The 21,695-nt window shown below is 36.8% G+C and overlaps 1 protein-coding gene across 4 annotated transcripts in view; it reads right to left on the reverse strand.

Annotated features, from left to right (window-relative positions):
* The window catches only part of SBF2 (SET binding factor 2), a 458,044-nt gene that overhangs the window by 189,649 nt on the left and 246,700 nt on the right, over window positions 1–21,695 (reverse strand). For 3 of the 4 annotated variants that reach the window (XM_082659346.1, XM_082659345.1, XM_082659347.1), the window contains exons 7-12: window positions 19,809–19,941; window positions 18,441–18,549; window positions 7,445–7,558; window positions 4,096–4,173; window positions 2,854–2,967; window positions 2,193–2,321 (exon numbers count right to left, since the gene is read on the reverse strand). In XM_082659346.1, coding sequence (XP_082515472.1) covers window positions 2,193–2,321; window positions 2,854–2,967; window positions 4,096–4,173; window positions 7,445–7,558; window positions 18,441–18,549; window positions 19,809–19,941 — 677 coding nt within the window. Of the gene's footprint in view, window positions 1–2,192; window positions 2,322–2,853; window positions 2,968–4,095; window positions 4,174–7,444; window positions 7,559–8,683; window positions 9,106–18,440; window positions 18,550–19,808; window positions 19,942–21,695 lie in introns of those variants that run through there. The other variant, XM_082659348.1, reaches the window with a different exon arrangement.

The raw sequence follows: 21,695 nt of genomic DNA on the forward strand, positions 1-21,695 counted from the left end.
CTTTCCCAGGAGCAAGTGTAATTTTCCTAAAAGCACATTCCCCTGCAAACCAGTTAAATGGCCAAAGAGGGTAGAAGAAGAAATTACTTAGGTCTGGTGTCCCATTTTTTTTTAAGCCCTTGACTGAAGTAAACATACAAATAACTGGTTTTCAAGTAACATCATCAATAAGACATCAAAAATCATCACTGTAGACAGAACACAGAACTGGATGAACACTAAGGGGAGACCCAATAGGAATCTCACACAGAGTCCTTGCCTTATCATTGTTTCCCAACTGAAGAATCAATCTATCCATCCATCCATCCATCCATCTATCTATCTATCTATCTATCTATCCCTTAAGTATATAAATGAACATAATAAAAGACAAGTTGCCATATAAAGTTAGAGACATAAAATAAAGGCTAATGCAGACTAGTGGCTCTCAGAGTCCTCTACTCTGGGAAAGTCTGGAGGAGGTGGTGAGATATGAGAAGAGTATCGAAAATGGACTGAAAAGGAGAAAGAGAGCACTTCAGACAAGGGAAGCAGTTACAAATACAGTCAGAGGCTGTGGCAAGCCGGCAAGCAAGTTTTCTGGAAGTAATCAATCTGGGTTATTAGTTGTGATGAAGATGCTAGAGAGAGCTACTAAAGGAATTTGGATAGAAAGCAAAGGGTACATAAACCAATGTTACTATTTAGAATGCTTCAGAGACTAATAAAGCACAGGCGCTAGAAAGGACCCTGGGGAGCACCTAATTCATCCACATAAAACATTATGTATCAATTACTTAGTTCAAGATCTAAAGGCTGGTATATGTTAGTATTAGATAATCAATGATCAATCATATTAGAGAATCAGAGATCAACAGTGATCAGAAAAAACTGTCCACCTCAGGGCAATCTCTCCTAGATCTTCACATGCTTTGTGTTATTATTAAGTAAAGCATTTGGTGCAGATCTCCATACTCAGAACTAAAACATATGCCTTTTCTTTCATTCTTACCTTACTTAACTATCTTTACAGAGAATAAAAGACCCTTCTCTGAACCAAGCATCTTTAAAACCTTGATTCCTAACTTCTCTATATAAAATAAGACCACCAGAAGCATAATATGATCACTATTACTATTCTTCACTACCTTGGGTGCCAGGAGTGTTTTTCTTTTATAGACTTCTAAGAACTTTTACATTTAACTTTTACATTTATTGGTTCCAATATAATGTTCTTCCAGAAACTGAAATGGGAGTAAGAGTCATTGTTCTATCCACCAGAATGGGCTGCTATGAACATAGTTAAATGATAAATGGAAAGATGCATTACAATAAGAAAATTCACAACTAGCAAAAAATAGGATCCTTATTGTGAGTTGCATCTGCCCTAACTTTTCCTTTATATGGTCAATTCCTTGAAGACAGAGACTAAATCTGTCTTAAATATACTTAGTATCTCCTAAGGGAGCTAGACAAATGCTGATTATTGATTAGTAAGAATGGCTTAGCTAAACGCAAAGAAGGTGCTAATTCTTACTTGAAATCTGCTATATTTTCCAAGGATTAGTACTTAAGAAAATACCCTTATTTGTGGTTCTATCTTTTACCGAGGAACTGAAATTGTATCTTCCCTACTTTATTTTCCAAGCTTTGATTAAAATAAAGATAACAGTTTAAAAAAAAAAAGAATGGCTTAGCTAAACTATGGCTCTAAGACACTGATAGATTAAATGTAACTGCAGTCTGAAATAAACTATTTATACATTGAACTTAGATCTTTCTCTCTATAAAACTGATAAGTTCTATCTATACAATCACTGTCAATTTTTCAAAAAGATTTTAATCAAATATTTAAAATTCAGTTGTTCAAGGGAATTCCCTGGTAGTCCAGTGGTTAGGACTCCACGCTTCCACTGCCGGGGATACAGGTTCCATCCCTGGTCAGAGAACTAAGATCCCGCAAGCTGCACAGCGGGGCCAAAAAAAAAAAAAAAAAAAAACTCAGTTGTTCAAGATTTTTATGTATTTCTGAGACATCCAATAATTATATTTTTTTCTAATTTTTCTAATCCACATTATAAACATCAAGATCTGATATGCATAATAATAAATATTTTTGATTTTGATTAACTGTTTAAAACACTACTTCTCTACTTTTATCTACTAGTCTAATTTTGTGTGTAAATAATGCATTCATTTGATAAGAACTATACCTCATCAAAAAGATCACAGGATCTATAGGGAGGACCTCTTTCTGAAACAAAACCTGCAAATGCCATTCCATTGAGAACTTTTGTGAGGAAATCATTCTCAATCAAACCACGCTGTCCCAAGAAAGCTGTCTGTAAAGAAAGAAAACGTGAAATGAATAAGTTATCACTTAGTAATGGATGAATGATCAAAACATAAATATAATAGAAAGATCAAAGCCTGAATAAATGTCTTCATGCATAAATGTGTTGTTAAAAAATACATTCCTCTCTAAAAGGGTTTTGATACCTGAAATACTACATGTATTGAAAAGAATAAAAATGAATCTGTCTGTAAAGCATGAGGGGAAATCAGAAATAACCTCAATTTTAAAAGAAAAATCAACTTAAAGTTACCATACTATAAAGGAAAATATGTCAGCTCCACAGTACTATTAAAGATTATCGTACACCTGACACTAACACAACACTGTAAATCAACTACGTTCCAATAAAAATATAGAAAAGAAGAAAAATATTATCACCTAACCACAAAAAGCAGAGATTTTAAATAATCACATTTGATAAATTAAGGTCAAAATACATGGCTAGAAAAAGATAACCAAGTTGTTTTATTAAATAGAGTCTACATTTTGGATACATACAATATGGTATTATATCTTACCTTGTGAAAATGTATTACTGGTTCTGTATGAATTCTTATGAGTTGTAAGCATGATCTATATCCTTGGAAAAGCTGTGCAAATAATCTAAGAAAAACTGCACGCACTTCTTTATCCTGAAAATATAAGAAGAAATATGTTAGATAATTAAATTGCTTAAAAAAACAAACGAAAAATCACAAAGTCGAAAAGTTGGAAAGAACCTGAGAGATTATGTAATAAATCTGTCTGTGTTTCCTACACAGAAGACTCATTTGTGGCAGCATTAAGTGATGGACATCTAGTCTGTCCCACTGTTGGAGAGTAGAGGCCATTAAATAGTTCTTTTAAAAGCTGAACCAAACAAAACTTGCCTCTAGTACATCCAATTTTCCTCTCAGAAAAAAACATAAATCACAGGGTCTCCCCTTTCACCATGTTAGAGAAGGGCATATTTCCCAAGTCATTTGATTTTTATATCCATCAAATGAATTACAGTCACAAATACAAAAGAAAACACTCAAGACCGTATCTTAAAGGCTTATGAAACTGTTCCAAAGTTTATCCAATTTATAAAAATCTATTCTTATATTAATAAGGTATAACAAAAATCTGTTTTGATAATTCAGATCTTTAAAAAATCATAGTTTTAGAACTCTAAGGAAACCTACAGATTTATTTAGTCAACCTCTTATTTAATTGACAAAGAAACAGTTAAAAATGCTTCATAATTTGTCAAAGGTGTGCAGCTCTATAATGTTCCTTACTGACCACAAAGCTCATCTCTAAGAAATGCAATGATCAAAATTAAAAAAGGGTCTCTGTTATATACTCACTCTTTTATGGCTTCCATTTGGAGCTACATTCATCCACTCACTCCTTAAACTTAATTCTCTCCTGTAACCAACAATCTCTGTTTCCATTTTTTGTAAGCTTCCCTTTTTTATCCTTGCCTGACCCTTTTGATTTGATGCTTGACACAGTTTTTCAGGCTCTAATCTATGTTCTGATTTTTTGTCCCATACTTACTCATGCCTCCTCAGAGCAACAGTCTTAGCTTACTCCCCCTCCCAGTCAGTGTACTGCCTGAGGCTTCTCCTTGAGCAGGTCACAAGGTCAGTCAGTGACAATTCTCCTAATTTCTAATTTGGCACACCTTTACTAGGCTGCCCATCTAACTCTCACTATACTCAGCTTCTTTGAAAAACATACAAAGAAAAGCAACTCTTTTTAAAAACATCAAATTTAAATATTAAACTTCTTACCAGCATTTTTGAGTGAGATAAGGCTGTTCGTGGAGGGGGAAAAGCATGATCTGCTACTTCCAAATCTGGGTGTAGAATCTAAAGCAAAGAAGCTTTGTTACATAAAAGATTGTAATATCAATAAAATCTATTATTTGATCTACCTGGGGCATTAAGATGAAAAAGTGTCAGTACATGAATTACAATATATTCCCTCCATGAAATACAATGAGTTAGCTGAGGCAGCTCTGTATGTACTATGTGAAAAGCAAGAAAAAATATTTAATTAAAAAACACGTTCTAGGGACTTCCCTGGTGGTCCAGTGGTTAAGAATCCGCATGTAAATGCAGGGGACACAGGTTTGAGCCCTGGTCCGGGAAGATCCCACATGCTGCGGAGAAACTAAGCCCATGTGCCACAACTACTGAGCCTGCACTCTAGAGCCTGTGAGCCACAACTACTGAGCCTGTGCGCCACAACTACTGAAGGCTGCGCGCCTAGAGCCTGCGCTCCACAACAAGAGAAGCCACTGCAATGAGAAGCCCGCGCACCGCAACAAATAGTAGCCCCCGCTTGCTGCAACTAGAGAAAGCCAGCAGGCAGCAACGAAGACCCAATGCAGCCAAAAATAAATAAACAATTTTTAAAAACCCACGTTCTAGAAAAACACACATAGTGTGATTTCATTTATTTGAATATAAAACAAAATAAATCCTAAATCTATATATGTACATGCACTGATATATATATATAAATGAAAATGTAAAGTTCTGAAATACACACTAAACTGTAAAACAGTAGTCACTTCTGGAAACAGAATGGTCTAGGGCAGAGTTATTTGTCTATACAGTTGAAAATCTTAAGCATTTGTTCTTATGTTTCTTAGTGTAGTTAAAAATTAATTAGTTAATTAATTAAAATACTGAGGAGAAAGGAAATAAATTTATGAACCTCAAAGTCCAGAGGGGTAACAGTATAACATAATGTGACAAGTATTACAAATATATAAAATAGTAATATATGAATATAAAGTATAATTAATTCAACCTAGGGAAAGTTAAAAAAGAAGGTAACTAACATTTGTGTTAGGCTTTGAAGGAAAGCAGGTTGGGGAGCAGGTGGGAAAGAAAGGTCCATGCAGGACTTAAAAGAAAAAAATAACTTTGTATCATTATGTAGCAAATTTTTGTCTTTGCAGAATCATTTTCAAATACTCAGCGTTTCGTAACATACTTACAATAGACCAAAAGGCTCAAAACAACACTTATACACGACACCAAAATATCGATAATATTTACAATCCAATCACCAAATCATTACTACAGTATAATAACATCTTCATGTCTATAAATTATCCATGATTATTATACAGTTGGAGTACTGTGTAACCATTTGATTACAATTATTGACTGACCAAATGAAGCTCATATACTTGTGTGTCAAATCTCCCACACGGTCCATCAAATGTGATTTCTTTTTGGTCCTATTTTGCCAGTATACTATGCTCTCATGTACACTGTCGTACATAATCCACCAGTGCTTGAAAACTACATAAGTAGGCATACTCAGTTTTATCAGAAATGAATTTTACTCATTGATTAAACTTGGTGGCACAGGTGTTGTAGGTTAAGGTTTACCAGTGTGCAGCAGAACCTCTACCAAGAGCCACTGATTTAAGAACTAAAATCTTAATCTTTGTTAATTTTGGTACCTAATTCCTGCATAATTAAAAATATCATTAAGTAATCATACATAAGATTTTAAAACTTATTTAATTTTCTAGAAACATAAAACTTTTTTCAATCACTCAAATACTACCTTCTCAGCTTTTGCTATATCCATATACGACTGATGCAATTATTTACCTAATATTTTTCTTTAAAATGTCTTTAAATTATCTTATCTCTTTAAATCTAGTATTTTCTTAGATGATACCATCTGTGAAGTCACAGGTTTTGTATGCTATTTTTAATAAACATTATAATACATAATTATTAAAATAAAAAAAGTTGCCACATACCACCCCAAATCATCTCGATACTTCACTCTGGGAAACAGTCATTTGTCATCCTTTGTATAAAATATTCATCCTATTGATAAAGACTAGGAAACAGAGGCCTAGAGATGTAATGTGATTTGCTCAAAATATCAAGTGGCAGGATGTAGACTGGAATTTAGTTCTCCTAAGTCCTAAACTAGTTGCTTTTTACTCTATCACACCTTGTATCCCAGATTACAAATTATATTAGGAAAAGTCAGTCTTCTCTAAATGTTCCCATTCCACAGAATCCACTATAACAACATAAGGACTAACAATTCTGAGAATAAATCCCTCCTGGTAATCCTAGACTTCTGAGTTCCTAAGTTCCTGTTTAAGGGGAAAAAAAAAAAAGATTTTGAACAGCTCAGACTGGAATACTATTCAAGAAGAATATGAAGGTCTTAGTTCTAGTAATGACTTGAAAGGGAATGCAAAATTTCTAAGTTTCAAATTTCTGATGATGGATAAATGGGCACCTAAAATGTTGTCAGTAAAATAAAATACTGTACTTTTAAAAATAAACAAAGGTTGACAAAAGAATTAAATTTGTTTCAATGAGAAACACCCAAGTCACAATATTTCTTAAAACTTCACTGCACAGAATGCTGGACATTTAATCTATCACTAGGTTACATCTTTTTTTTTTTTTTTTTTTTTTTTTTTTCGCGGTACGCGGGCCTCCCACTGCTGTGGCCTCTCCCATTGCGGAGCACAGGCTCCGGACGCACAGGCTCAGCGGCCATGGCCCACGGGCCCAGCCGCTCCGCGGCATGTGGGATCCTCCCAGACCGGGGCACGAACCCGTGTCCCCTGCACCGGCAGGCGGACCCTCAACCACTGCGCCACCAGGGAAGTCCGGTTACATCTTTTTTGTAGTAACTTGGAATCACTGACCGGTTGCTATCACATTGTTTTGCAAGAAGCACACCTACCAAAGAGAAATGAGATGTCAATAAAGAAGGCGAAGGAAAAGGAACAGGTGCTAGCTTCTAATGAGGGATGTTAGGAGATTCAGGGATTTCGAGGCATAGTCTGGTCTTGTTTTCACAGGTGTGTTTCCAATACCTAGCACAGTATTCAGTATATAGTAACTACTAAATAAGTATGCTGAGTGAAAAACTGAATGTAGAACAAATATTCAGTTAGGATTCAAAGTATATTCTTTAGATAATATCTAATAAATAATCTTATTCTAACTACTATATGAGAATATATTCATGTTTTAAGAAGATATCTTTTTTAAGTAATTACACTGTCAATAAATGATATCCAATTATCTTAGTTTAGATTTAAATCCAGAGAAAATTACTATAAAAAATATATCATACCAAAGAAAGAGCTGCTTGAGTCTGATGTAGAAGTGGTTCCGGAAGGGAAGAGAGGTGAATACATTCAGGAATTTTAATAGTGCCTCCATCCAAATCAGCTATGATTACATCTAACTGAAGAAGACAAAAAAAAAATTAATCTGTAATTAATAAAATGTATGTCTAGATTGGCTTCCCAGCTAAATATATATCTCCCAGCTTCCTCTGAAATTAGGTATGGTGTGTGACTAAGTTTCTGCCAATGGAACATGAAAAGTGATGTGCACACTCCCAGGTACTCAAAACAGAGGGGATGTAAGGCCCTCCTATGGTCTCTTTCCCCTTCCCATAGCTGAAACTATGAACTGGCAGTAACCCAACCCTGAACATTGAGAAGATGACAATGCCTGAGTGGATTCTAGTGGAGGAACAAGAAGCAAAGAAGTTTGGACCTTGAATGCGTTCATGGAGCAAACTGGTCTGACATAATGGAACACTTCTATCTACAAACTGCTGCATAAGCGCTAAATAAAATTCCATTTTGTTTTAGCCATTGTATTTTGCATGCTTTATTACAGGAATTAAGCCATATCCTAAATAACACAGTAATCATTATAAGAGTTAACAAGCAAAGCAATTAGTATACATCAAAATGGTACTGTTTAGGTAGTTAAGAAAGAAGCTGATTTTTAGCATTTTACAAGTCTGTTTTAAAATAACAGGTAGGGGCACAGGGGGCCTGGGAGCCGCGGGGTCGGGGTGGCGGGGTGCGCGAGGGCGCCGGTGGCGGCGCTCGGCCTGCTGCGTTAAGCGCTGAGTGCGGGCGACAGCGTGGTCAACAAGGTGACCCAGAGCGCCTTCCCATTCCCCGTAACCCTGTCGCTGTGCCACATTCTGGCGCTGTGCACGGGTCTCCAGCCTCTGCTCCATGCCTGGCGTGTGCCCCTGGCGCCACTTTTCTTGTGCCCTGGGCCCCAACCGCATCAGCAGCCCAGCTGCCTGTGGCCGCCGCGTTTCTAACAGCGTTACATGCTGCCGCTTGCCTTCGGCAAGTACTTCGTGTCAGTGTCCGCGCACGTCAGCATCTGGAAGGTGCCCATGTTCTACGCGTACACTGTCAAGGCCACCATGCCCATCTCGGTGGTCCTCCTGTCCTGGATCATCATGGAGAAACAGCACCAAGGTGTACCTGTCACTCATCCCCATCATCAGTGGCGTCCTGCTGGCCACAGTCACCAAGTTGTCCTTCGACATGTGGGGGCTTGTCAGCGCCCTTGCTGCCACACTGTGCTTCTCGCTTCAGAATATTTTCTCCAAAAAGGTATTACGAGAGTCAAGGATCCACCATCTCCAGCTGCTGAGCAGCTTGGGCTGCCATGCTGTCTTTTACATGATCCCCACGTGGGTCCTTGGTGGACCTCTGAGCTTTCCTGGTCAGCAGCGACCTGACCTATGTGTCCCAGTGGCCTTGGATGCTTCTGCTCCTGGCTGTCAGCAGCTTCTGTAACTTTGCCCAGAACGTCATTGCCTTCAGCATCCTCAACTCCATCAGCCCTCTGAGCTACTCGGTTGCCAATGCCACCAAGAGAATCATGGTCATCACGGTGCCCCTGATCATGCTGCGAAACCCGGTCACCAGCACCAACGTCCTGGGCATGATGACAGCCATCCTGGGGGTCTTTCTGTGCAATAAGACCAAGTAAGATACGAATCAGCAAGCCCGGAAGCCCTCCCTGTCACGATGGGGGACCTGAGCAGTAAGGAGCATCATCGGAGCCCCCTAGAGAAGCCCCACAACAGCATCCTCTTCCCCCAGCACGGGGACTATCAGTACGGCCACAACAACATCTTGACAGATCACTTCTAGTACAGCCGGCAGAGCTACCCAAACTCATACATGTTGTACCATTATGACATGCAGAGTCTAGCAAGCAGGGCAGGATGTTCTGCCAGTCCTCCTCTCCACCCCCCAGAAGTACCAGAAACTTCTGACAACCAGTGAAAGTATAACCCAGCTGAGGGGGGGATTGGTTCCACTGCTTTAATTCCACTGCTCAGGTAGGCACAGGACTGGTGCAGGAGTGGAGCAGAGGAGTGCGAGGGTTATTGAAAACATCTCCAGCCACAAAGATGGACTCAGCTTTCTGGTCAGCCCCATGGCTGTGTGCAATTCTGGTAAACGTTCCCCAGTGCAAAATTACTGCAATTAGCATTGAATTCTTAGAACCTAATTCTCTGACCCATAAGTCAGACTTGGCATGTGCCCGGATCCAGAGGGAAGGATGGCCGCTGTCTCCTGGGCTCCTTCTTCCCTTGCCGGAGTAGGGCATCCCTCCTTTTGGAGCAGCAAGGAGGAGAGGACGCAGGGCTACGAGAAGGATCATGGGGAAATCATGTTCAGTGTTTCAAGCGCTATTTCTCTAATACTCATTTTGTGTTTTCTGATGAGCCTTCACCGCTTCTGTGCTGACTTAGTGGGATGTTTGGTGGGGAGATGTTGGTTTTATGAGGATCTTGCATTTTTCTAGGGCATATTTTGTAGTTGTCTGTGTTATGCCTCAGTCCCCCTTAGGGGATGCAGGATGCATGAGGACTGGCTTATGGTTGGAAAACCCTTTTGTTGTTAAGCATTTAAAAACAAGAAAAGTTGCTGGTGATGCCTATCTCAGCACATTTCTGCATTTAGTAGGAAGGAATGAAGTGTTTTGAAGCGCTCTTTTAGTGACCACAATCTCTGAAAGTGACATGAATCAAGAATGTCATCTCAATAGTTTGTGTCATAAATGAGAGCTCAGCACTCTGATTCCATTAGCTGTTCTTGTGGTGTTTACATGAGGATCTGAATCATGTCCCTGTGAAGGGGCAAGCACCAAGCTAGGACTTAGTTTGCCAAATCAGAGTCTGGTCAAGAAAAATATGTGGGTTTTGGTAGAATCACATCATTAGGAAGATTATGTGACCCCAGTGGGTAACCCATGTGCTGAGGTCCAGGTTGGGACACCTGGCATCACAAGAGACTGTGCCCTCGGAGGGGACCACTTGCTTGGCTGGTGGGGTCTTCGCTGATGGCTGCCTTCTTACTTCAGCCCTGTCCCCAGCCTCTTGAACAGGCACTTGGCTTGACCAGCAGATGGGATTTGGGGTCACCCTTTACCTTCTGGTATGTAAGACAGTTCTCTGTTCCAAGAGGAAGTACCTACTGTAGCTAAAGCTTGACTACCATTTGTTTTTGATAAATGGAATTTTGTATTTAGAGGTTACATCTTGTCAGCTTATGAATGGACAGCTCCTGGAGAGGTCACAGGGTCCCCCCTTCTGGCCTGTGAGTTTAGTACCACTGGCCTCAGGAGTCCCTGTTTTTCACTGGCTTGCTTTTCAATTACTTTGGCCCCAAGTTCTAAGACAATTCTGTGTAAAACAGGAAGGGGCCGTCCTGAAGGGTGTTATTTATGAAAAGAACGTGCTGTGTGCCTTCACCAGAGGCAGTAGAGTCTGCAGTTGAACCACAATAAATGGGGATAATTTTGCACGGCAAAAAAATAAATAAAATAACATGTAAAAATGTAATAGAGAAACTAGCCAAAATTGTTGAAGTTATTATGTTGATAATAGGATTAAAATTAATTCTAATTTATTAAATAAAAAATTAAGAAATTTACTTTTGTCAGCACTTGGTTTGTCTAACTTCCAGAGACAGTTTTTATTCAGTGGGAAAAAATTACCTACAAACCAGATGAGTGTGTTTCTAATTAGTACTAATGAGGTTTTACTTAATGATTACTGATTTACACAGATTTTTATATGGTGATATCAAAGTTAAATAGGAACTAGATATCAATATATAAGGTTAGAAAGAATGATTAATATATGAATAAGGGTCCTGTTTATAACTGTAATGTAGAATGGTGTTTTGTCAGTTTACATAACACCTATGATTTGATTACAATTGTAATTATGTAAAACTACCTACAGAGCTTACCTCTTTGCTGGCATTTAAAACTAAAACAAAATTAGAATTACAACTTTTCAGGATTTGTGGATCACAGATGTCATATAGCCCAACCTTTCAGTGAAGCATTTTTCTTAAACTCCCTGAAAAGTGTCACGCAACCTGTTCCTTGCACTCTACTTACACTACCTGAGAGTACACTCTTCACATAAGGAAACCCAGTCTCATCATTGGGCAGCTCTATTTAGCTGAAAACTCTTATACTGAGGAGAAATTTGTTTCCATATCCACTATACCCACTGATTCTATTTCAGTCTCTAACCCTTTTTTCTATGACAGCTACTTAAATATTTATCTTTAGCTATCAAATAACATTAGGTTATTACCTGAGAAAATTTCCTTAGGGCCTCACAAAATAGTTTCCAAACTCTTGACATCCTAGAGGTCCTTCTCTGAAGCCCATTATTTTGTTACAGTCCCTCTTAAAGTGCAGTACAGAGAAATAAACCTGTTATTTCAGAACTGGCTGAATACAGAGCATTACTTTCTCTCTCTGGTATTTTATTCATATGGCATTGAGAACAGAATAATATGGTGGAGCTCATACTGAACTTGTATTCCACTAAAACTCTTCACTCTTTTGCAAATGCTTTTTGTATTTTAGTTATCGGCCAATCAGCATTAACACAGGCCTCATTTTGAAATACGAATAAATTAAAGCACTCATAACAAAAGTATAAATTAATGGATAATTTTATCTTCCTTTCTCATATATAGGATGAAGATTACAGAAAGATAAACTTAACATGCCAAAAGAGGGGAATTTTAAAACATTAATGAATTCATTTTATAAGTCTCCTGTACTTGCTATAAGGAAAAATTAATGTATTTAGATTTTTGAATGATGCTTTTCTTCCAGCCAATCTTTTCTACTGGTAATGCAACAGATTCGAAAATAGTAATTAGTTGAAATGTTACAGGACTCAAAAAAATATGATAAACCTCTGACCGCAATAACCGGCAATTTAAAGATGAATACTGGAGACCCTCAAGATGGTGGAGGAGAAAGATGTGGAGATCATGTTCCTCCCCACAAATACATCAGAAATACCTGTGGAACAGCTCCTACAGAACAACTGCTAAACGCTGGCAGAAGACCTCAGACTTCTCAAAAGACATAAATATTTTTTTCCTTTTTCTCTTTTTGTGAGTGTGTATGTGTATGAGTCTTTGTGAGATTTTGTCTGTAGAGCTTTGCTTTTACCATTTGGCCTATGGTTCTGTCTCTCCGTATTTTCTTTTTTTTTGCATAGTTTTTAGCACTTGCTATCATTGGTGGATTTGTTTTTTGGTTTGGTTCTCTTCTTTCTTCCCTTCTTTTTTTTTCTTCTTTTTATTACTTATTAATGTTTTTAAATATTTTTTTATTTTAATAACCTTTATTTTATTTCATTTTATTATTATTTTTCTTTCTTTCTTTTTTTCTCCCTTTCCTTCTGAGCCACGTGGCCGACGGGGTCTTGGTGCTCCAGACAGGTGTCAGGCCGCTGACTCTGATGAGGGAGAGCCGAATTCAGGACATTGGTCCACCAGAGACCTCCCGGCTCCACGTAATATAAATGGTGAAAGCTCTCCCAGAGATCTCCATCTCAATGCTAAGACCCAGCTCCACTCAACAACCAGTAAGCTACAGTGTTGGACCCCCTATGCCAAGCAACTAGCAAGACAGGAACACAACCCCACCCATTAGCAGAGAGGCTGCCTAAAATCATAATAAGGTCACAAACACCCCAAAACACACCAGCAGATGTGGTCCTGCCCACCAGAAAGACAAGATCTGGCCTCATCCACCAGAACACAGGCACCAGTCCCCTCCATCATGAAGCCTACACACCCACTGAAAGAACCTTAGCCACTGGCGGCAGACACCAAAAACAACGGGAACTACAAACCTGCAGCCTGCAAAAAGGAGACCCCAAACACAGTAAGATAAGCAAAATGAGAAGACAGAAAAACACACAGCAGATGAAGGAGCAAGGTAAAAACCCACCAGACCAAACAAATGAAGAGGAAATAGGCAGTCTACCTGAAAAAGAATTCAGAGTAATGATAGTAAAGATAATCCAAAATCTTGGAAATAGAACGGAGAAAATACAAGAAGCGTTTAACAAGGACCTAATGGAACTAAAGAGCAAAAATGATGAACAACACAATAAATGAAATCAAAAATTCTCTAGAAGGAATCAATAACAGAATAACTGAGGCAGAAGAATGGATAAGTGACCTGGAAGATAAAACAGTGGAAATGACTACCACAGAGCAGAATAAAGAAAAAAGAACAGAAAGAATTGAGGACAGCCTCAGAGACCTCTGGGACAACATTAAATGCACCAACGTTCGAATTACAGGGGTGCCAGAAGAATCAAGTCCAGGAAGCATAGAGAATGCTATACAGGATAAATCCAAGGAGAAACACGCCAAGACACATATTAATCAAACTATCAAAAGTTAGATGTAAAGAAAAAATATTAAAAGCAGCAATGGAAAAACAACAAATAACATACAAGGGAAACCCCATAAGGTTTAACAGCTGATCTTTCAGGAGAAACTCTGCAAGCCAGAAGGGAGTGGCAGGACATATTTAAAGTGATGAAAGGGAAAAACCTACAACCAAGATTACTCTACCCAGCAAGGATCTCATTCAGATTTGACAGAGAAATTCAAACCTTTACAGACAAGCAAAAGCTAAGAGAATTCAGCACCACCAAACCAGCTTTACACCAAATGCTAAAGGAACTTCTCTAGGCAGGAAACACAAGAGAAAGAAAAGACCTACAATAACAAACCCAAAACAATTAAGAAAATGGTAATAGGAACATACATATCGATAATTACCTTAAATGTGAATGGATTAAAAGCTCCAACCAAGAGACACAGATTGGCTGAATAGATACAAAAACAAGACCCATATATATGCTGTCTACAAGAGACCCATTTCAGACCTAGGGACACATACAGACTGAAAGTGAGGGGATGGAAAAAGATATTCCATGCAAATGGAAATCAAAAGAAAGCTGGAATAGCAATTCTCATATCAGACAAAATAGACTTTAAAATAAAGACTATTACAAGAGGCAGAGAAGGACACTACATAATGATCAAGGGATCAAACTAAGAAGAAGATACTACAATTGTAAATATTTATGCACCCAAAATAGGAGCACCTCAATACATAAGGCAAATGTTAACAGCCATAAAAGGGGAAATTGACAGTAACACAATCATAGTAAGGGACTTTAACACCCCACTTTCACCAAAGGACAGATTATCCAAAATGAAAATAAATAAAGAAACACAAGCTTTAAATGATACATTAAACAAGATGGACTTAAATGATATTTATAGGACATTCCATCCAGAAACAACAGAATACACTTTCTTCTCAAGTGCTCACGGAACATTCTCCAGGATAGATCATATATTGGGTCACAAATCAAACCTTGGTAAATTTAAGAAAACTGAAATCGTATCAAATATCATTTCTGACAACAACGCTATGAGACAAGATATCAATTACAGGAAAAAAACTGTAAAAAAACCATACACATGGAGGCTAAACAATACACTACTAAATAACCAAGAGATCACTGAAGAAATCAAAGAGGAAATCAAAAAATATCTAGAAACAAATGACAATGAAAACACGAGGACCCAAAACCTATGTGATGAAGCAAAAGCAGATCTAAGAAGGGAGTTTATAGCAATACAATCCTACCTCAAGAAACAAGAAAAATTTCAAATAAACAACCTAACTTTACACCTAAAGCAATTACAGAAAGAAGAACAAACAAAACCCAAAGTTAGCAGAAGGAAAGAAATCATACAGATCAGATCAGAAATAAATGAAAAAGAAGTGAAGAAAACAAGAGCAAAGATCAATATAACTAAAAGCTGTTTCTTTGAGAAGATAAACAAAATTGATAAACCACTAGCCAGACTCATCAAGAAAAAAGGAAGACTCAAATCAACAGAACTAGAAATGAAAAAGGAGAAGTAACAACTGACACTGCAGAAATACAGAGGATCATGAGAGATTACTATAAGCAGTTATATGCCAATAAAATGGACAACCTGGAAGAAATGGACAAATTCTTAGAAATGCACAATCTTTCGAAGCTCAACCAGGAAGAAATAGAAAACATAAACAGACCAATCACAAGCACTGAAATTGAGACTGTGATTAAAAATTTTCCAACAAACAGAAGCCCAGGACCAGATGGCTTCACAGGCGAATTCTATCAAACATTTAGAGAAGAGTTAACACCTATCCTTCTCAAACTCTTCCAAAATATAGCAGAGGCAGGAACACTCCCAAACTCATTCTATAGGGCCACCGTCACCCTGATACCACAACCAGACAAAGATGTCACAAAGAAAGAAAACGACAGGCCAATATCACTGATGAACATAGATGGAAAAATCCTCAACAAAATACTAGCAAACAGAATCCAAAAGCACGTTAAAAGGATCATACACGATCATCAAGTGGGGTTTATCCCAGGAATGCAAGGATTCTTCAATATACGCAAATCAATCAATGGGATAAACCAAATTAACAAATTGAAGGAGAAAAACCATATGATCATCTCAATAGATGCAGAAAAAGCTTCTGACAAAATTCAACACTCATTTTATGATAAAATCCCACCAGAAAGTAGGCACAGAGGGAACTTACCTCAACATAATAAAGGCCATATATGACAAATCCACAGCCAACATCATTCTCAATGGTGAAAAACTGAAACCACTTCCTCTAAGATGAGGAACAAAACAAGGTTGTCCACTCTCACCACTACTATTCAACGTAGTTTTGGAAGTTTTAGCCAGAGCAATCAGAGAAGTAAAAGAAATAAAAGGAATCCAAATTGGAAAAGAAAAAGTAAAGCTCTCACTGTTTGCAGATGACATGATACTATACATAGAGAATCCTAAAGAAGCCACCAGAAAACTACTAGAGCTAATCAATGAATTTGGTAAAGTAGCAGGATACAAAATTAATGCACAGAAATCTCTGGCATTCCTATACACTAATGATGAAAAATCTGAAAGAGAAATTAAGGAAACACTCCCATTTACCATTGCAACAAAAAGAATAAAATACCTAGGAATAAACCTACCTAAGGAGACAAAAGACCTGTATGCAGAAAACTATAAGACACTGATGAAAGAAATTAAGATGATAGCAACAGATGGAGAGATATACCATGTTCTTGGATTGGAAGCATCAACATTGTGAAAATGACTATACTACCCAAAGCAATCTACAGATTCAATGCAATCCCTGTCTAACAACCAATGGCATTTTTCACAGAGCTAGAATAAAAAATTTCACAATTTGTATACAAACACAAAAGACCCCAAATACCCAAAGCAATCTTGAGGAAGAAAAACAGAGCTGGAGGAATCAGACTCCCTGACTTCAGACTACACTACAAAGCTACAGTAATCAAGATAGTATGGTGCTGGCACAAAACCAGAAATATAGATCAATGGAACAGGATAGAAAGCCCAGAGATAAACCCAGGCACATATGGTCACTTTATCTTTGATAAAGGAGGCAAGATATACAATGCAGAAAAGACAGCCTCTTCAATAAGTGGTGCTGGGAAAACTGGACAGGTACATGTAAAAGTATGAGATAAGAACACTCCCTAATACCATACACAAAAATAAACTCAAAATGGATTAAAGACCTAAACGTAAGACCAGACACTATCAAACTCTTAGAGGAAACTATAAGGAGAACACTCTATGACATAAATCACAGCAAGATCCTTTTTGACACACCTCCTAGAGAAATGGAAATAAAAACAAATGGGACCTAATGAAACTTAAAAGCTTTTGCACAGCAAAGGAAACCATAAACAAGACGAAAAGACAACCCTCAGAATGGGAGAAAATATTTGCAAATGAAGCAACTGACAAAGGATTAATCTCCAAAATTTACAAGCAGCTCAATATCAAAAAAACAAGCAACCCAATCCGAAACTGGGCAGAAGACGTAAACAGACATTTCCCCAAAGAAAATATACAGATTGCCAACAAACACATGAAAGAATGCTCAACATCACTAATCATTAGAGAAATGCAAATCAAAACTACAATGAGGTATGACCTCACACCAGTCAGAATGGCCATCATCAAAAAATCTACAAACAGTATATTGTGGAGAGGGTGTGAAGAAAAGGGAACCCTCTTGCACTGCTGGTGGGAATGCAAATTGATACAGCCACTATGGAGAACAGTATGGAGGTTCCTTATAAAACTAAAAACAGAACTACCATATGACCCAGCAATCCCACTCCTGGGCATATACTCTGAGAAAACCATAATTCAAAAAGAGTCATGTACCACAGTGTTCATTGCAGCTCTATTTAAAATAGCCAGGACATGGAAGCAACCTAAGTGTCCAATGATAGATGAATGCATAAAGCAGATGTGGCACATATATACAATGGAATACTACTCAGCCATAAAAAGAAACGAAATTGAGTTATTGGTAGTGAGGTGAATGGGTCTAGAGTCTGTCATACAGAATGAAGTAAGTCAGAAAGAGAAAAACAAATGCCGTATGCTAACACATACATATGGAATCTAAAAAATAAATAAATAAATAATGGTTCTGAAGAACCTAGGGCCAGGACAGAAATAAAGATGCAGACGTAGAGAATGGTTGTGAGGACGTGGGGAGGGGGAAGCGTAAGCTGGGACAAAGTGAGAGAATATGGGCATATATATACTACCAAACGTAAAATACACAGCTAGTTGGAAGCAGCTGCATAGCACAGGGAGATCACCTCGGTGCTTTTTGACAACCTAGAGGGGTGGGATAGGGAGGGTGGGAGGGAGACGCAAGAGGGAGGAGACATGGGGATATATGTATATGTATAGCTGATTCACTTTGCTATAAAGCAGAAACTAACACACCACTGTGTTAGTATAATGCAATTATACTCCAATAAAGATGTTAAAAAATAAAATAAAACAAAAATAAAGATGAATACTTACAAGCTCATGAACATCAGTTTTAAAGACAGAATGTACTCCAATAATGAAAGGCGTTGGGGAACTCAGAACTTCCAGTAGCTGAGCCGGGAGAATAGGAATATAAGGATAACTGGAAATAATAAAAACATACATGAGATATATTTGTTCTTTGGTAATATAACATACCTTTCTTTCATTTTTATGCTGTGTGAATTTTAGATTACCTATGTTTAGAAATTATCAATAATATTCGCCGGGTTGTTAATATTAAATTCTTGGGGAAAAAATGTTTTAAAAAATCTTCATGTGAAAGATATGATCCAATATAACAAGATATAAAGTAAACAAGGGCAGCTTCCTTATCCCTTACCCCTAGGCAAGCAGTCTCTTTAGGTTGTTCAAACTTGCTTGAAATAATTTTTCCGTACACAGCAATCTGACATCAGGTGGTAATACTGACTCCCTGATCGGTCCGCTCCCTCAATATTGGTGATGGTTTATTTGTCTATATAAAACAATCATTCAAATTCCATTTTCTATACTTGATTTTTGTATTTAATAAGAATGGCAAGGTACAAAAGCAAAGGTTTAGAATGCTCTATTATCCAGGAGTTAAGAAAAGCTCATAGGTTAAAAAAATTTTTTAATAAAATCTGTAGACTGTCTAAATTTTTTCTAGTTTGTATAAACTTAAGTTTCCTAGATATTGTGATTATCAAATTGATAAAAAAGAGTATTAAAATAAAATATTCTACTTACAGCACTCTAAGTCATCACTTGTTTAGGTTGTTTTATTTTTTACTTTTTATTATGAAAAATTAACTTCCCTCTCCCCCTCGAAAATAGAGAAAAAAGGAAAATAAAGCCCCATGTATCTAATTCAGTTTTGACAATCACCAATGCATGGCCACATACATATTTCTACCCATTTTTGTTCTCTTCCCTACCATATTGTTTGGAGCAAATCCCAGACATATCATTTATACATACTTTAGTATATATCTGAAAAAGATAAGGGCTCTTTAAAAAATAAAACCATAATACACTATAACCCCTCAAATTAATAATAATTCCTTAACAGTAAATAGTCAGACAGTACTATCTTAAGATTTTTACCTCCTACTATATTCAAAGGGAATTAAATGTTGCTGACAATACTATTCAAATTAATTATTTTTTCATGAAATAAATCACCACTCAATAATAGACAACTTGGAAAAGTTCCAAATTCCAGGCTAATTCCTATCAGAATCATGACTCCTACAACAATGTAACTTTGTAACATATGCTCTTGTCATTCAAAACTGTCGTGCTATGATGTTTTGACTGATCATCGATAAGTAATGCATGATTTGGGAATAAATAAAGATACCAAATAAAAACTCTCACCTATATTTAAGAGGAAACATTAATGATTCCAGGGCTCTACAAGCATCACTAAGTCTCTGGAAACTTGCAGAATGGAAGAGAACCTTATTTTCTGTGAGGACTGCACAGAAGAGGCTGAGGACATTCTGAATTCCTGAAAACACAAAGAGCAAATGATTACCAAATGCATTTAATTTTACATGTGCTGCCAACGAAGACTTAGAATGACATGGAATGAAAAAGCCAATATTTTAAAAATCTCTGAAGAAAAATATTTGGTTAAACTATAAATTCCATAGAGCCTAAGGGTATTTCTTTCCCAAACTTTCAGTTTTGTTTGTCTAATCAGTGTAACACTCATTGAATATATTAGTTGTTTGGAAATACACTATTACCTTCTTTTCAACTTAATCTCCAAGGTCTGTACTTAAATTTCTGTTTTAGATCCTTGGCATTGTTCTAATAACATTTTTCCCTTTTAAAGTCCATTTGTCTGATGTTAACATAACCATACCAGTTTTGTTATTGAAATTTTCCTGGTATATCTTTTTTCCACCTTTTTACATCAACCTTTCTCTACTCCTTGGAAATAGCACATTGCTGACAACTTTAAAAATCCCCACTAAAATCAACAAGAAGAAAGCAACGTAAGAGAATAATATGAATTTACAATTTACAAAAGAGGAAATCAAAATGATAAACATGAAAAGAAGCTCCAAAACTTCTAATAATCAGAAAAATTCAACCTAATAAATTCATGAGGTATGATATTAAACCTACTACAATATCCAAAATCAAAGCCTGACAATTCTAAGTTTTTATGAGGATGGCAGGGAAAGGAACTATCATACATACTGCTGTGAGGAATATAAAGAAACTTAAGATGCATATACCCTACCATCTAGTTATTACAGTAATTTTAGTAATTCCATTATTAGTTATTTATCACAGAAACTCTCTCACATGTACCCAAGAAGATAAGGTACAAAAAGGTATGTTGTAGAAGTATTTAAACAATGAAAAAAGTGGGCACATCCTAAATGTAAGAATGAAGAATAAATTATAGTAAAATCATACTATAAATTAAACTTCCTCTGACTGAAGATGGCAAATGTTGACTGAAACAAAAAACTAAAGTTTTATTATTCAAAATTTATAAAATGAAAAGCAATTATACTCCAATAAAGATTTTTTTAAAAAACCACCAAATTTATAAAATGAAATAATTATTAAAGAAATTTAAATACAATTTTCAAGTGATACGGCTTTTGGGGGTAGGTCTGTAACATTTATACTTGTGAATTTAAGATAGATTAAAACATCACTAAGACTTTTGGGATACCTTTACAGCAGTGAAAATACGAGAGCTAGTGCTACATATATCAACATGAATAACTCTCCCAAATATAATATCGAGTGAGGAAAGTAAGGTATAAAGTGATGCTATAGAATGACAGCATTTATATATTGTTTAAAACCATACAAAATGCTACTATATATTGTTCCGGTATATACAAACATACAGTCAAAATATAAAGATATATCTGGGACTAAAAAATACCAAATTTGGGATAGTATATAACTCTAGGATGAGAAGGCATACGCAGGAAGTTTCAACGATATCTATGATGCTACAGTTGTTAAACTGGATCATAGATACATTAAACATTTTTTTTGCGGGGGGGGGGGGAATAATTTAAAGCTTACAGAAAAGTTGTAAGAATAGTGCACAGAGCACCCATCTACCCTTCACAATGATTCACCTAATGTTAAAATTTTGCTCCATTTGCTTTAACATTTGTACTTATGTACTAGCATGCCCTGACTCTTTCTACAAACACACACACATTTTTCTGAGCCATGTGAATGTACACATCACGACATTTACCCCTAAATACTTCAGTGTGT

Source organism: Grampus griseus, assembly GCF_964374135.1.
Source record: "Grampus griseus genome assembly, chromosome: 8".
Taxonomy (NCBI): Eukaryota; Metazoa; Chordata; class Mammalia; order Artiodactyla; family Delphinidae; genus Grampus; species Grampus griseus.